Source organism: Coffea eugenioides, chromosome 1 (assembly GCF_003713205.1).
Source record: "Coffea eugenioides isolate CCC68of chromosome 1, Ceug_1.0, whole genome shotgun sequence".
Taxonomy (NCBI): Eukaryota; Viridiplantae; Streptophyta; class Magnoliopsida; order Gentianales; family Rubiaceae; genus Coffea; species Coffea eugenioides.
In genome coordinates this window covers 35,402,597-35,420,201 of record NC_040035.1, presented here as the reverse complement: position 1 = coordinate 35,420,201, position 17,605 = coordinate 35,402,597, and the positions used below count along the sequence as shown (strand labels likewise).

General features: G+C 35.8%; 1 protein-coding gene across 1 annotated transcript; it reads right to left on the bottom strand.

Moving 5' to 3' along the window:
- Positions 1 to 298: 298 nt before the first annotated feature.
- On the bottom strand, positions 299 to 2,920 carry LOC113780414 (probable LRR receptor-like serine/threonine-protein kinase At1g34110). The gene is made up of 2 exons (XM_027326220.1): positions 999 to 2,920; positions 299 to 724 (listed from the first exon to the last, which is right to left on the bottom strand). The coding sequence occupies exons 1-2, from the start codon at positions 2,917 to 2,919 to the stop codon at positions 462 to 464; spliced, it is 2,184 nt and encodes a 727-aa protein (XP_027182021.1). The 5' UTR covers position 2,920; the 3' UTR covers positions 299 to 461.
- Positions 2,921 to 17,605: the final 14,685 nt, after the last annotated feature.

Sequence of the window (17,605 nt, the reverse complement as noted above, 5' to 3'; positions counted from 1 at the left end):
TTGAATTTTCATCTATTGTCCTAAATTTGAAGAAGAAGGAGAAATTTTGGTGACCAAATTTATTTTGATCAAAACATTTATGACCACTTTAGTACATGGGCCCAATACTGGATCAAAAAACTGAACTGCTCCCAAGAAAGATGTTCATTTCCAGTTTACAGTTTGATATGCATTTTAGGTAATATATTGACTTTTCTTCCATTTACATAATTACATCAAGAGGAGGGGTACAAACGTCATTTCCTATAGTTATCAAGTAGATAACAATGACCATTAGGTGGAATCTAACAGTCATAGCTTCAAAACACTGGTGCATCATCCATTACGGTTAAAAATTACAACATTTTCAATACATGCAGCAATTACATCGCCAACAGCGATGTCTATCTTGTTTTTACCCATTGGATCAAACATCAAATGGCTCCACAAGTCTCTTGTAGGGTTCCGAATTCCAAACTTATTTATTCATGATTTACAAAGTCAAAGGTTATCGGACCAGTGAGACTGTTATTACCCAAGCCTAAATAGTGCAGATCTTCCAAATAAAACAATGACCTTGGAATGCTTCCGGTGAAGTTATTGCTGTTGAGGTTGATGTGATACAAGTTTGGGTAATTCATCCAACAGTTAGGAATTTCTCCTGATAGAGAATTCTCCCCAAGATCCAGATAGTAAAGATCATGATATTCATTCTTGACTTCACACAAAATGTGAGAGATGCCTCCTGAAAACAAATAGTTGGAAATTAAGTTCTAAATATGTCAATCAATGATAAATTAATTGGGTGTGTAGGCAATTGAATGTGTTTGATTGTTGTGTGCATATAAACCTTTTAACAGTTTTAGAGATATTTGAACTTTTACCATAAAACTAATTGTGAGGAAGTTTCACGTGGACCAATAATGGGTTGAATAATCAAGAGGGAATAGGTATTGAATGTGCTCGACTATAATGCACATATAAACCCTTAACAACTTCAAAGATATTTGAACTCTTACCATGGATTTGATTGTGAGAAAGGTCTATAGATATCAATGATGAGTTGAATAACCAAGGTGGAATGGTATCTGAAATTCCCGCGAAGGACAAGTTCAAATCCCCAAGGAATTTTTGTGATCGGATCCATGCAGGAAATTGGGGACCCAGCTTCCGCGAACTCAATGCAAGTGTTTCAAATTGGGCACGAGGAGTCCAACTTGCACTTACTTTTAAGGTCAAAGAGTTTTCAGATGCATAAAAATACCTTAAAGCTGTCAGATTGTCTAAGGGACTCTCACTCATAATGCCTTCCATTAAATTGTCATAAATACGAAGCTCTTCAAGTTTGGAAAGCTGCCCAAGACTTTCAGGAAGAGTTCCAGTGAGTTTGTTGTGAGATACATCCCAAAACTCCAAGGATGACAGTTTTCCTAAATTTGATGGAATTGAACCAGATAGAGCATTATCACCTAGCCAAAGTTCTTTGAGCTGGGTACATCTTCCTAAATTTGATGGAATTGAGCCAGATACAGCATTATCATTTAGCCAAAGTTCTTTGAGCTGGGTACATCTTCCTAAATTTGATGGGATTGAACCAGACAGAGCATTATTATGTAGCAAAAGTCTTTCTAGCTTGGTACAGTTGCCAACTGCGCTTGGAATTGGACCATTCAAGCGATTACTACTCGCACCAAGTGTAATCAAGTCCTTCGATGTGAATACTTCACTTGGTAAAGAGGAGCTAAGGTTGTTATTAGATACGCCAAGATATTGAAGGTTGGAAATGTTGGCAATAGAGCTTGGGATAGAACCTCGAAAGTGATTGTTGCCAAGAGCAAGTGAAATTAGGGAAGTTAAAGTGGATAATTGGCTTGGAAGGAAGGTGGCGAAGTTATTCACTGATAGATCCAAAGATGCAAGGGAACTCCAATTCCAAATTCCTTCCAAGGAGCCTTCAAATTGATTCACACTAAGGTCGAGAGAAATGAGATTGTTAAGATGAATAAGCTCATCTGGCAGTGAACCATTCAGATAGTTGACAGAAAGATCCAAGTGTTGGAGGGAAGTCAAGTTCCAAGGACCTCTGGGCAATGGGCCTTCAAAAGAGTTATCACTTAAATGAAGAGAAGCAAGGGCAGTAAGACTGAAAATCCATCTAGGGACGACGTATCCAAAAAAATTTCTAGAAAGATCTAGGACAGTAAGAGAAGAAAAGTTGGCATGGAAGACAAATGTATCTCTGCCAAGATGATGAGAAATTAAATCAAGATGACAAGAGGACAGATGTATCTCTACCAAGGAAGGGATCGTGTTAATCACCTCTAGCCAATTAGACGCTGTTCTAAGGTTCACGCCACTCATGTCTAGGTGCTCCAGATTAGAGAGACCAGCCAACCATTGCAGGTTATCAACTTGAAGATAGGACGGATCGCCTCCTATGCTTAAAGTGCGTAAACTTGACAGGTTTCCAAGCTGATAGGGAACCATTCCTTGAAATCCAGCTCCAGATAAATTCAGGTACCTCAGACTTCTGAGAGACCCAAAAAAACTGGGAATTGGAATTCCACTGAAATCATTTAGACTTAGATCAAGGTAACGCAAGTGAGTCAAATTTTGTAACGAATGACTGATTTTACCGCTTAATGCTGATATTTCCTGATCACCAAAATCATCAATTTTACGAACAGGACTCTGAAGGTGAAGTTGAATCACGCGGCCACTTCGGTTGCTACAAACAACTCCTTCCCATTTGCAGCAATCAATGTCGTGAATCCAAGACAAGAGTCTACCAAAGGGATCTTTCAAGTCTTTCTTGAAGTCCATAAGAGCTTGTTTCTCCTTCCCATAGCAAGTTGCATTTACAGTTTTGCTGGAAGAACAGAGTAAAATTATTGCGACGAGTAAGAAAACAGAGAAATGGGTTGATCCACCCATGGTCATGTGAAATGGCGGAAGAAATACATTGCAGTACTTCAGCTATGTTGCAGATAGATATATAGAGCTGGCTGGCAAATAGATGTGGCTATCAATATCAGGCTTGGAAAGCATATTTCACTTTTGCTGCGTTTACATTGACAAGTCAACAATGGAAGACTCAGGAATCTGATTTCGAAAAGAATTTATTATTCGTTTTTGGCTTCATTATTGAGAAATTTTAACCTCAGAAATGATTTGAAACAATTTATGAAGAAAATTACATAAACATAAAATTAACAAGTTAAAATGAGAATTGGGATTGGGGAGAGGAAGGTTCTTTTTTTGTCTTTTTTTAAATAGTTTTTGTGTATTTTATGTTGTTCAAAGTCAAATATTGCTCTGAGACATAAAATTCACTCTTTCGAAGCACATATATTAAGATTTAACTCTTATTGCTATCGTTGCTGCACTCATGCAGTAAGATTTTTGTGGTAACAATGCACTAAAATTAGTAAAGCCAGAAAATAAGCAAAAAAAAAAAAAGGAAAATGAAAGTTGTTTTGATTGTCCTACTTTTGTATCTATGCTTTAATACAAATTGTAGTATCAAAATAATTTATCAGAATTCTCCCTCCAAAAGTTTTAAAAATTTTAAAATTCTCCCTATAATTTTAGTTATCAACTAAAATTGTATTATGTTATCCCCCTAAACAAAATTATTTTTTTCGTTACTTTGTTTAATTTCTCTTGAAAAAGTGTCATATATCAAGCTAACAATTAGTTTCCTTATAAAAGTATGCCATTCATATCTACATTACTATACAGTTAGTATTATTTTTGAATAACAATTATAAAAATATAAAGTTTTCTTTTCTCCGAGTTTCTTATAACAAACCAACTCTTAGTCTCTTTGATAACTATAATTTTACAATAGAAACTAAAGTAATACTATATATGTTACATAGGAAATAAAAGACAAAAAAAAAAGAAAAAAAAATATATTCTAGCTATCATACAAATTAAAGAAGTTTCAACTACGATTTTGAATGCCTTACACTGAGACAGTAAATAGAATGGCACAGAGTTTAATTTTCACATTTTTCTTTATACATTGTTTTTATTTTTTTTTTAAATTTCTTGCTTCTAATTATAATCTATTGTGCTTTTAATATGCTCTATTTGCTATAATATCATTGATGATTCTGATAGGTTGTAATTTTATCATTTATTTTAGAATTAATTTCCCCTATTAATTAACCCAATGTGAATTAATTATTAGATTCTACTCACTTTTCGTAATTTGCATTTATTTCAGGGAGTAGAATAAAAATGTCACAATCAAGGCCAATTTGACGGTCATCGGGAAAGAGTTCAAATAGCAGGCAATCAAGGGCATTCTTGGAACAAGGAGATGCATGACCTTTTTGATAATTTTGACAGAAGACAGCAACTAGAAAAAGGGAAAGGAAAGCAAACCTCAGAGTCTTCTTTTTCTCGGGTGCGGCGGACGCCGCACAGGAGGAGCAGCAATTAGAATAGGAATTAAGATTGCTGGAGGAGGGCACTATCCTCTGGTCTTCTTTAGTTTTTTTCGTCTTGTAGTATAGCTTTGAGCTTTGACTTTTCTTTTGGTTGGTAGTAGTTCCTTTCCCCTGCGTATGTCAGGAAGAATTAGTAACAAGCAATCACCTTTTGTAGCCTCGTTTTCCTTTCCTGAAGCGAATTGGACTTTTCCAAGACGCAGACCATGGCCGCGACTCTTGTTTTTATTTCCTGTGGATTTTGTTCATTAACTATGAACTAAATTCCTTTTTCTAGTCAAGGAGCAACGGATGCTTTGGGTCGCCTAAAATTATGAGATCGATTTAATTTAATCTTTTTCTTTTATTTATTGGTATTCGCATATTCCTTGATTGCTATGCTTATGGTTATTTAATTAATTGATTGTCTTGGATCCAGATAATTAGTTGATTGGATAATCTATTGTCAATTAGGGCATTAAATCCGTAATTGTTTAATTGCTCTAAAATAGTGGCAACTGGCATGATTAGGTTTGTGTCAGGGGAATACGCGGGCTAATCTAAAATAACCCTGGTAGTGCGTTATTTGGTTAGAATAGGGCTCCTCTAATACGTAAGGCAATTGGGGAATTAAATTCTACGGGCGTACCTAGGATTATTTCTCAATTAGAGCAGTGATTAACGGGCGTACCTTGATCACCGACACAGTAAGGAGGGGTTGACTGCCATCGCTTGTTTGGTAGTTATAACCTATTTATTGATAAATAATTGGAATTGCCTTTGCTTATCGATGATCAATTAGGTGAACCATTGCTGAAGTTATTTCTTGGCTAGATCCTTAATTATCACTTGTTTGATTTTAATATTTTGTTATTTACTTTTTAGTAGTTTCTTAGATTTTATTTGGATTTCTTTGAGTGTCACCTTCTACACAAAAACACCCCCCTTTGTCACTGTGAATTTGAAAAGAAACAATTACTCCCAGTCCCTGTGGATTCGACCCTGCTTACCACTATCTACAGAAATTATTTTTAGTTTGAGCAGGTTTTTATTATTGCACAGGCTGACAACCTGTCAATTTTTGGCGCCGTTGCCGGGGACTGGTGCCAGATTAATTTGTTTCTTTTTGAGTTTATTTTGTTTTCATTTTTTTTTATGGCTGCTAACATTCCATATTTTGATGATAGACTGGACTTTGTTCAAGAATGGGGTTATGAGACTCATGTTTTTCCTAATGATCAATGGGCTGTTGCAAATTGTGGGACTTATTTTGACTCAGGTTATTCAACTGACACATGCCCCGTATTTCAAGATAATCTAAGTTCTCCACTTGATACTTTTGGAGATTTTCCACCCCAATATCAAACGCAGTATGACCCTTATTCAAACGGGTATGATCAAGAATGGTGGGATAATTCCAATTCTGATTATGCAACCGGGCCAATGGATTTTCAACAGCAAGAGTCTCAGCAATCATCCTCCGTGTCAGGTATGTCTCTTGAAGAAATGATGGAATTACTAATTGCTAATACAAATCGATTTCATCAGGAGACACAAGCGAGCCTAAATCGATTTCATCAGGAGACACAAGCGAGCCTAAATCGATTTCATCAGGAGACACAAGCGAGCCTTCGCGACCTGGCAGGTCAACTATGTCTATTGACATCCAGAATAAATCGATTGGCTCCTCAAATGGAAGAATTGCCCGCACAAACCAATATCAATCTTGAGGAAGATGAGAGTGCAATTGTCCGGCCAAATGACATGGAACTGCAAGAGTTTCAAGAAAACGGATTTAAAGATGCAGTTGAAAATGAAGCTGAAGTGCAAGAAATGAGACTCCAAGATCAACTCGTTCAAGTGAATGAATCCAGTGAACAATCTCCAAATGCGGTGACATCTTCTCCACTCCTTAATCAATATTTTCCTGACTCCTATTCTTCAACTCCTGTTACTGAAATTGATTTTATTATACCAGAAAATTTAAAATTTCATGACAGGAATAAGTTAAGAGTGGAGATAGTAAAATATCTTGAACCAATGAATGCGTGTGATGGAGGAGTGAGTGGAGAATGCAGATCATTGTTGACTTGTTTAGCGCCATTTACTAGTCCATGGAAGCCCGTAGCTCGTGTGCTCAAGGATTATTCTATTTACGAGGGTTATCAGGACTATATAGAGGATGAAGCAGTAAGACGAGCCACAAGATTTTATCCTCCATGAGCAAAACATGATAATGTCTAGCCAAAGACATTAAAGAAAGGCGTTCCTTGGGAGGCAACCCAATTGTTCCTTTTAATTGTTTGTTCATTTTCGTGTGGTAGTTTAGATGTGCTCTCCTTGAATTCGACTGATTTTGGGTTTCAGTTTTCGTTTTTGCTGATTTATAGGTGCCCTTCAGTCATGACGCACCCGCGTGGTGACGTGCATGAAGCCCCCGATCAGAAACTTTTGGGAGCTCTCTTGCCCTCATGACGCGCCCGCGTCACGTTCGCGGGAAAGGTAAGTATTCAAAGAAACTCAAGAACGATTATTGATTTCCTGTTAATCTCTACTTTTGAATTCCAAAAATAAATTTTGTCAATAAAAAAAAAAATGATATATAAAAAAAAATTTCAAAAAAAAAAAAATTTTTTTTTCAAGTAAGTAATAAGGAGAAAAAAAAGGGGAGTCTTTCCTAAAAACAAAAAAAAAAACAAAAACTTTTCTTTTTCCTTCTTTTTCTTTTCTTTCTTTTTCTTTCTTTCTTTCTTCTTCTTCCTTCTTTCTTTCCTCTCCCCTGTTCTCCTCTGGGTCGACCGAGACTCCCTCGCGCGCCTCCCTCTCTCCACCATAGCTCTATCGACACCCCCTCGCGCGACCAGCGTCGCGCCGCAAGCCACTCCACCTCGACGCGCGACACCGCCGACCCTCGTTTCAACCGCAACCCCTCCCATCTCTCTCTCTCTCCTCGCGGCCCTCACTCTGCCCACAGCTCCACCGTGAGCTACCGCCGCCACCTCCACCCGAGCTCTACCTCGCGCACAACCCAGCTGCTCTGCGCACGAAGCTCCACCACCGCATGCCAGATTGCGCCACCACCAGCTCGATCTCACCGCAGCAACGCCGCCCATCTCCCTCGCGCCGCCATCACAGCTCACCCGCCTCTCCACCGCAGCCGCTGCTGAAGTTCCCTCCGCTGTCTGCGCGCGCCACTCTAGCTCGCTGGTCCCTCTCTGCTCGCATAGCCAGCTCCGTCGCAGCTCCATCGCGAGCCAACGCCGCCACCGAAGCACTTGGACGCTGCCAACAGCCCCAGCCAACCTCACACGCTACTCTCTTCGATGGAGGTATTTGGAATTTATTCCCCAATTTCTTAATATTCATTGGTGCTGTCTGGTTTCTCAATAATTGGTATTGTTGGCCGTTGGGGGTTATTTCTTCAATTGTGTGGTAAACCAGTGGTACTGGTTGTGATATTTGACCCAGATCTCGTTCATTCCTAGTTTGCCATACTCTTGAGAATATTTGTTGAACTTTTTGGGTACATTTGTCGAGTTTTTGGGTGGGCTGGATTTGTGAATTGTCATTTGCTAATTGGGAGGCAGCTTTGCTTGTGTTTTGATTGTTACGATTCTCAAGTGTTGGCAGTGTTAGTTGTTATTTTGGTTTACCGGTGATTTGGTATTGGTCGTGTGCGATTCCTCTTCCATTATTTGCTACACCAGTGGTACTGGTGGAGTAACTGAAATTGAAATTTGGTACCTCCTCTCCTTAACACCCGCTTGCTTATTTGGAACGTATGTTGCTGGGATTGATGATTGGAATCAATTGAACTCTCTGTTGGGACTTTGAGTTGATTAATCCTGTTTTTTTGTTTGTTGAATTGGGAGCCTGTGCTGCTTGATTTGCTTGGTGAGGGTGGTAGAATTTCGTTTAATTGTTGGGGACATCCTGGTGATTGGTTAATATTGCTATTTTTGGGACCATTGTTTGTGACCTCAGTGGCCAGGGTTCCCAACTGGTGGATTAGTACATACTTGGGACTATTGCTTTACTACTGCTTTGATCTGCTATAGCATTTGTTGAAATTTCTGGGGATATTTGTTGAAATTTTAGTTGGACCGAGTTTACTTTTGACTGTAAGTTGGAGTTTTCATTACTTTGGGTCAGCCGTTAGAATTGTTTCATCAACTCTATGGGTGTTTTGACTCCACTAGATTAATTCTACTCTATTGGCTAACTGATTGGAAGCTGGAAGTTTGAGATTCAGTTGTTAATGTCAGAGTTTTCCAATACTATTGCTTGATTTGTTCACTTCTTGGGGCTCCTGCTACGGGTCAGTGCTGGGGGCCTTTGTTCAACTTTTGGGTGGAATTGTTGAGTTTTTGGGTGAGCTGAAATACTGTGATTGCTTGTTGAATTGGGGAGTTTCTATGACACTTGCTTGGCTTATTCTTGTTGAGTGTATTTAATTGAAGTTTCTACTGTGATTTCGGTTGAGTTATCTCTGAATTGCCTGTTGACTTGGGAAACCTGTGCCACTTGCTTTGCTTGCTGAGGTTGGGTACATCCAATTGAATTGTTGGGCTGCATTAATTCTGCATTTGAGTAAATTAGGACCACTACTGATTATTGATTGCAATCGCTGCTTTGTTGGGACATTTGTATAGACCTTGGGTGCCTCACATGTACATTTTGTTGATTGGGTTTGCCATTTAAGTTGCTTCATTATCTGTGGGGTGCACCAATGGTACTGGTTGGGGTATTTTGACTAGATTTGGTAATTCTATCTGATTGGCTGTCTAATTGACAGCCAAGAACTTGTGACTGAATTGTTATTGTCAAATACCTAAACTCTCAATGTTGAAATTGCTGATTCTGAGTTAAGGCATTAACTGGCCAACTGGAGCTATTTGTTGAGATTTTGGGTGGACAGAGTTTTGCATTTGCTGGTTGAATTGAGTATGATGTCTCAGAACTTGGGCGCGTATTTCCACCACATCGGTCTCCCTCCATCGTCCCCGCCTATCCCGTAGCCACTTGAGAGGGAAGTTTCGTTGTCCTTTTCACTTTAATTGCTTTATTTCCTCCATTGAGGACAATGTAGGATCTAGGTGTGAGGGGGACAGCTGTGCTAGTTTCTTTTTCTAGTTCTTAGTTTTCAGATATTTTTCTTTTATTTTTCTTTTATTTTTAGTCTGTTATTTGTCTAGTTTTCGTTTACTTTTTGTCATTTATCTGTCTAGCTCTCCTATGACTGCCAAATTTGATGTTGGATTGTTGCCCCTATTTCTACTATTGCCAAGTTTTAATAATAAAAATGTGTCGAGTTAATGTGGTTGAATCCAAGAGCATTCCTTTGGTGAATATCAGTGATTATGTAGCTCTTATAATTTTTGGTTAACTTTCCTAGGCATAGGGAATGATTATTGGCATTTTCATGTGAATTGGTCCGGTTATTAACTTTAGTTCTCCATGTTTGAAAATGAGGCTAGCTGATGCAAGTTTTCTTTTGGTTCTTGTGTTATATTGAGTTTTTGTGATTTTTAGCTATGAATAAACTTGACTGTACTCCGCTATTAGTTACTGCTGAGTAACCGGGGATCTGCACCTACAAGTGTTGATTCTCGCGTCAAAAGGTAGTAGTTCCTATGAGTACGTGGTCACGTGGCGATAGAAGCTGAGTAACCGGGCTCCTTCATCTGGCCAATGTTGGAGTTCGCGTCAAAAGGCTCTAATGGCTAGCGACTAAGTCTTTTGTTACTATTGAGAAAAGGTAAAAAAAAGAAAAGAAGAAAAGTAGAAAAACGTGAAAAAAAAAGTCAAGGTTGTGTTAGTGTGTAATAAAAGTCAGCTTGCCGAATTATGGATTTAATGTTGAGATTTTGGTTAATAGTTGGACCATTTGTTGATAAATGTTGTGCGTCATTCCTTTTTCTTAGATTAGTTAACCTGAAATTAGAGGAGTTTGTGGTTTAGAAGCTAACCGGAGTGATGTTTCTTGAACTTGACCATTGATGCTTGATTATTGTTTTTCTTGGTATCTTGGCAATTTGTTGGATAGAGCAATAGCCACTATCAAATATTGGTGTTTGTTTCTTGTTCTCATGCTTGAGGACAAGCATGGTTTAGGTGTGGGGGGAATTGATAGGTTGTAATTTTATCATTTATTTTATAATTAATTTCCCCTATTACTTAACCCAATGTGAATTAATTATTAGATTCTACTCACTTTTCGTAATTTGCATTTATTTCAGGGAGTAGAATAAAAATGTCACAATCAAGGCCAATTTGACGGTCATCGGGAAAGAGTTCAAATAGCAGGCAATCAAGGGCATTCTTGGAACAAGGAGATGCATGACCTTTTTGGTAATTTTGACCGACGATAGCAACTAGAAAAAGGGAAAGGAAAGCAAACCTCAGAGTCTTCTTTTTCTCGGGTGCGGCGGACGCCGCACAGGAGGAGTAGCAATTAGAATAGGAATTAAGATTGCAGGTGGAGGGCACTATCCTCTGGTCTTCTTTAGTTTTTTTCGTCTTGTAGTATAGCTTTGAGCTTTGACTTTTCTTTTGGTTGGTAGTAGTTCCTTTCCCCTGCGTATGTCAGGAAGAATTAGTAACAAGCAATCACCTTTTGTAGCCTCGTTTTCCTTTCCTGAAGCGAATTGGACTTTTCCAAGACGCAGACCATGGCCGCGACTCTAGTTTTTATTTCCTGTGGATTTTGTTCATTAACTATGAACTAAATTCCTTTTTCTAGTCAAGGAGCAACGGATGCTTTGGGTCGCCTAAAATTGTGAGATCGATTTAATTTAATCTTTTTCTTTTATTTATTGGTATTCGCATATTCCTTGATTGCTATGCTTATGGTTATTTAATTAATTGATTGTCTAGGATCCAGATAATTAGTTGATTGGGTAATCTATTGTCAATTAGGGCATTAAATCCGTAATTGTTTAATTGCTCTAAAATAGTGACAACTGGCACGATTGGGTTTGCGTCAGGGGAATACGCGGGCTAATCTAAAATAACCCTGGTAGTGTGTTATTTGGTTAGAATAGGGCTCCTCTAATACGTAAGGCAATTGGGGAATTAAATTCTATGGGCGTACCTAGGATTATTTCACAATTAGAGCAGTGATTAACGGGCGTACCTTGATCACCGACACAGTAAGGAGAGGTTGACTGTCATCGCTTGTTTGGTAGTTATAACATATTTATTGATAAATAATTGGAATTGGCTTTGCATCGATGATCAATTAGGTGAACCATTGCTGAAGTTATTTCTTGGCTAGATCCTTAATTACTACTCATTTGATTTTAATATTTTGTTATTTAATTTTTAGTAGTTTCTCAGATTTTATTTGGATTTCTTTGAGTGTCACCTTCTACACAAAAACACCCCCCTTTGTCACTGTGAATTTGAAAAGAAACAATTACTCCCAGTCCCTGTGGATTCGACCCTGCTTACCGCTATCTACAGAAGTTACTTTTAGTTTGAGCAGGTTTTATTATTGCACAGGCTTCGACAACCTGTCAGATTCATTCCCACTAAACTTTTGAATTCGTCACTGATGCTGATGCATATTTTCAAGGGTAAATACATCAACATAACCTACATATAAAGACGATTAAACATAAGAAACTTAATAATTCTGTTGATTTAAATCTACATATAAGATTGTTATACAAGTCATTGAAAATAGTTTATTGAAACTTTTCAATATAGATGAAAGCCGTCAAAGGTTATCAAATATATATGTGTCTTTAAAAAAAATACAAAGAAGAAGACGTCAGGGAAACACCTACATGCTAGTGAAGAAAATCATCATATCAAAATTGTTTTAAAGAAGCCAAAAATACACTAGAAATAATTGGTACTCTTTCACATTGGCGGCTGACGGGATGCTGTCTCCTCAAATTTTCAAGCAAAGACATAATACTTCACCGAAGTAAAGAAATATCTGATTGAAGCCTCAGAGAAACTTTGAAAAGAATCTTTGGAAAGAATAATTCACTTTTGACAAGCCAACGAGCTGCTGATTATAATGGAAAACCATTGAAAACTCGTGGAACTCAATTGGTTAGATTGACAAGCCAACAATGGAAAACCATTGAAAACTCAAGTTTGATTTCTCATTTATGATTTTAGGCCATGATGTAACAGGTCTAGGCATTGATTGGAATCTGAGTAGCGACAAATAAAAAGTCTCAGTCTGATTTTAATATATATATTTAATGTACAAGAGAAAGATCCACAAAGAACAGTAAGAAGAAATTTCAGTCTGCACAATGTTTTCTAAGAATCGTAGTAATTTTTTTTTTTGCAATGCAGAAACTTCCATTTCAAGTTTAAGATGGAAAAAATACTGAAATGGAAAATAAAATTGAAAGAAATAGATTTCAGTGCACACAAGCACAAGAGCAGTGGAAAGTGCTGAAAACACTTGATTTTGGAAGCACATATAATGCTGATATGTACCTTAGGCATAAATATATCATCACATCCTTTGTGCAAAGTAGATTAAACATAAGAAACAAAATATTTTTCTTTCTGATCTACCTTACTTCTGCAATTCGAAGAATCCTTCATATACTAATAAAAAGTAATTTGACCTTATTTTTTGACTAACTTTTCCTCCTTTCTTCATATTTTATGAATGTTCGCCCAATGAAAAGTTTGAAGATAATTACGTTTATTATAAAAATCTTTAAATGAGGGGCCGAGTAATCTTGTTATTATTCTAAAGTTGAACTATTCATTTGTTCATTTATTTGCACAACTTAATATTTTTGAGGCTAGTAGGGTACTGTTTTGACAAAGGACCAAGGCCTCAAATTTTCCAGCAGACACAAAAGGACCCAGACCTCAAGATGTCAAATTTTCTAGCAAATAAAGAGACTTCACTAAACCGGAGAAGTATTTGATTTAAACTCTTTACGTGTAGAATACGCATATATAGTAAGGGAAGGACGAGATTTAAGGAGTGGGAAAGGAAAATTTTGAGTATAAAAATTCTAAATCCCGAGTTATTATAATTATATCTTATGACTTCTTCAAATTCAAATTGATTCATCTCTTTTTTAGCTTCCTTCTCCTCACTTGTTTCCTCAATGCGATTCATCATGTGGTTGGTTTATGGGAATAAAAATTAATGAACTATCTATAATTTGGAGAGCTATTTTTGAAGTACTTTCTTATTTGTCGTTAAATTTTTGGATATTCAACACAATATTTGGAAATGATTAAAAGGAGTGAGTAAATTAGTTTCTAATTTTCTTTTTTGTTAATCTTTTTTTGTTCAAGGGAAAACTCCAAGCCTTATAATGGCGAAAGGGGAAAAAGGAAGAAGTATGAAAGGGGAAGAGGAATGACTTAAGAGTCAAATAAGGAATTTCATAGACAACTGACTAAATATCCTAAATTAGGTCTTGGGGACAATTTTTGTTACCTTAACAATATCTAAAGCATTACTTTCAATTTAAACATTTTTTATGACCTTTTAGACTTCAATTCTGACTCCTTTGATGGAGGAACAAAACTAATTCCTGCCCAAATTACTTATGCATATGATGTCAACATAAACACATATAAGCATTGTGAGTAATTGCAAGTTCTAACTAAGAAGATAACTTTCATTTCATGAAGTAAAGGAATATCATAATTTTGCTTTAGTTTTGAAAAGTTTTTGTCCAATAAATTCAAAACAAAAATTTACGTACTTCCTAATTTAATACCGCATCAACTATTCTATTTACACTAATTATCATACGGTTACTTTTCGATTCTGAGAACCCATTGACATTATAATCCTTTCCATATTACATCGAGGGCTTATTGGATTTCGTACAGACTAAAGACCAAGAGGTCTATTTCCCAGCAACCAGATACCAAGATTTCAAATTCTACAGCAAAGATGGAAGACTTTAACTGTGGAATGTGCAAATGCACAGGATAGTGATGAATGCCTCTAGAAAACAAATTCTCTTAAAGGTCTATTGTTTTAAACATAAGAAACTTCATATTCTTTTACATTTTTTTTCTAGGTCTTGGCAATTCATAGAAACATTCATGCACTAACAGTAAGTTATTTGACCATATTTTCTGCTTAAGTTTTTCTTATTTCATCAAATTCTTTACATATTTGTTCAATGGAACGTTTGAAAATAGTTACATTCACTATGAAAACCTTTTAATAAGGGACTGAATAATTTTTGTTGTTATTTTAAAGCTCAAGAAATGTGATTTAGTTGCATATTAGCATTTAGGACGCAAAGGTGCGCAAGTTAAAGCTCAAGACCTCAAATTTTCCAGCAAAGAAAGAGACTTCACCAAATTGGAGAAGTATTTGGTTTAAAGTCTTTACGTGTGGAATTTTATTCGTAGTCATGATCTGGACTATGATAAATATGTGAAATTAGACAAAGTTGATGGGAATGCTTTGACTTTTTCATGCATAATTATATCTTATTACTTCTTCTATTTCTTATTTCATCTCTTTTGACACTTTTCTTATGCTAAACTTGTTTGGCTTGAGATCTTATATTACACCTTTTCATGTTACACTTTTTATACAACTTCTTAAAGTGACAAGTGTCCATGAATGTTACTTGAATTTTCCATGAACTTAAATTTTTACTTATTATTACATGAAACACACATCATTCAGATGGATAGTATAATAAAAATATAACAGAAAAAGTTGTAACGGAGATCTTTTGCTGCCCATTGACAAGTAAACAATGAAAAAAAAAATGGAAAGCTATTGAAAACCCAAGTCTTGCTTCTCATTTATGATTTGATGTTACATTGACAAGTAAACAATGGGAAAAAAGAATGGAAAGCTACTGCAAAACCCAGGTCTTGCTTCTCATTTATGATTTGAGGTCATAATGTAACAGGTCTAGGCATTTGAGTGGAATGTACATTGGAATTTGATTTGGATAAGAATTTATTCATTTTTTTGCTTGATTAGTGACAAATAAAAACTCAGGTCTAGGCTTATAATTTGGATGAGAATGTATTCATTTTTTTCGATAAGAATTTGTAATTTGGATAAGAATTTGACAAGTAAACAATGGGAAAAAATAATGGAAAGCTATTGAAAACCCAGGTCTTGCTTCTCATTTATGATTTGAGGTCATGATGTAACAGGTCTAGGCATTTGAGTGGAATGTACATTGGAATTTGATTTGGATGAGAATTTATTCATTTTTTTGCTTGATTAGTGACAAATAAAAACTCAGGTCTAGGCTTATAATTTGGATGAGAATGTATTCATTTTTTTCGATAAGAATTTGTAATTTGGATAAGAATTTGACAAGTAAACAATGGGAAAAAATAATGGAAAGCTATTGAAAACCCAGGTCTTGCTTCTCATTTATGATTTGAGGTCATGATGTAACAGGTCTAGGCATTTGAGTGGAATGTACATTGGAATTTGATTTGGATGAGAATTTATTCATTTTTTTGCTTGATTAGTGACCAAAAAAAAACTCATATGGCTTATAATCACTCTCAATCTGATTTCAATAAGTATATTTAATGTACAAATGAAAGAGTAACAAAAAAAGAATGAGAAAAAATCTTCTAGTTCTGTTGGACTGAAACTAATATTTCATGATTCGCGTTTCAGATTTTTTTTCGAAATGATTTGAAATGACATGGGAAGAAATCACATAAACATAAAATTGACTAGTTAAAGAGATACTTGGGATTGAGGGAGAAGAAGGTTCATTTTGGTCGTTTATGGTTTTTTGGCTTGTGTATACACTACGTTGTTTAGAGCCGAATATTGGTCCAAGAGGTAAAATTCACCCTTTCTAAGCACATATGTTGGGATTTAACTCTTATTGCTATTGTTGACGCACTCATGTAGTAAGATTCTTGTTGTAACAATGTACTAAAACTAGTAAAAACCGAAAATAAGACGAAGGAAAAATAAACATGAAAGTTGTTTTGATCATTCTACTTTTGTATGATACTCTACAAAAGTTCTAGTACCAGAATAATTCATCAAAATCTGGTGTTGTAAACACGCACTTCAAGCCTCTTGCCTAAAAAAGTAAAAAAAACACCAACTGAGGAATTACTCCGAATTTTTTTTGTTTGCAAATGTCATGATTTATTTTTACGAGAGAATTACTATTTGGATATCCAATTTTTCGGGGGGATAGACGAATGTAGCCCTAGATAAATTGGTAAAAGGAAAAAAATAATTCCTTTTGTTAAGTAATTCATAAAATTTTTGTTTAAATACAGCTTTTAAAGCATCATAGTAATTTTATTACAATGCACGAAGGAATTTCTATTTCAAGTTTAAGATGGAAAAGAACTGAATGAAAAAAATGAAGTTCGACCGAAATAGATGTCAGCCAACCAGCTCAAACAAAAAAAATAAAGGATAAGTGTCTTTGAATGAAAATACTTGACTTTGGGAGCACACATATTATGCAGATACATATTTTCAAGTGTAAATATGTCATCACAACCTACATAAAAAGATGATTAAGCATAAGAAACTTCATATTCTTTTATGCCTGCAATTCATAGAAACATTCATGCACTAACAAGAAGTTATTTAACCTTATTTTCAGCTCAAGTTTTTCTTTCTTCAAATTCTTTATGTTCGTTTAATGGATACGTTTTCATTATGAAAACCTTTTAATGATTCGAGACCGAGTAATTTTTTGTTGTTGTTTTATAGTTTAAGAAGTGATTTAGTTGCAAATTAGCATTTAGGAAGCCAAGGTGCACAGCTTAATGTATAAAACCTTTTGTTGTTCGTTTGATATTTTTATTATACCCCTAGAGTTGGCTAAAAATTTTGAAGGCATAAGTAAAGAAAAACAATATTAGGGGACAAACTGTAAAATTAACTGGCTATATCTCAAAGGGAGTTTTTGTAATTAATTCTAATTTTAATTAACATTCCTAGAGATATTTGAAAACTGTCCATGAAGTTCATTGTGGGAAAAAAATTTAACAGCAGGCGTTGGATTGGTAAATTCTAAGAGGAAGGTAATACGGCAGGCACGTAAATTTTTAGTGAAGAAAAATTCCAAATATCCATCACAGAACCCACGTAAGAATCCGGGACTTAGGTAATGCACTTATAAGATATGGCTAAAATCGATCACAAGTTAATTTTGTAGAAGAATGTTTCATCAAATTCTGATGCAACTCCATTTGATGATTAAAATTTAAAT

Coding starts and splice junctions, on each gene's coding strand:
- LOC113780414 (XM_027326220.1), bottom strand. CDS start 2,919: ATGACCATGGGTGGATCAACCCATTTCTCTGTTTTCTTACTCGTCGCA. Junction 725..998: donor TTCTCACAATCAAATCCATG/GTAAGAGTTCAA, acceptor ATTTGTTTTCAG/GAGGCATCTCTCACATTTTG.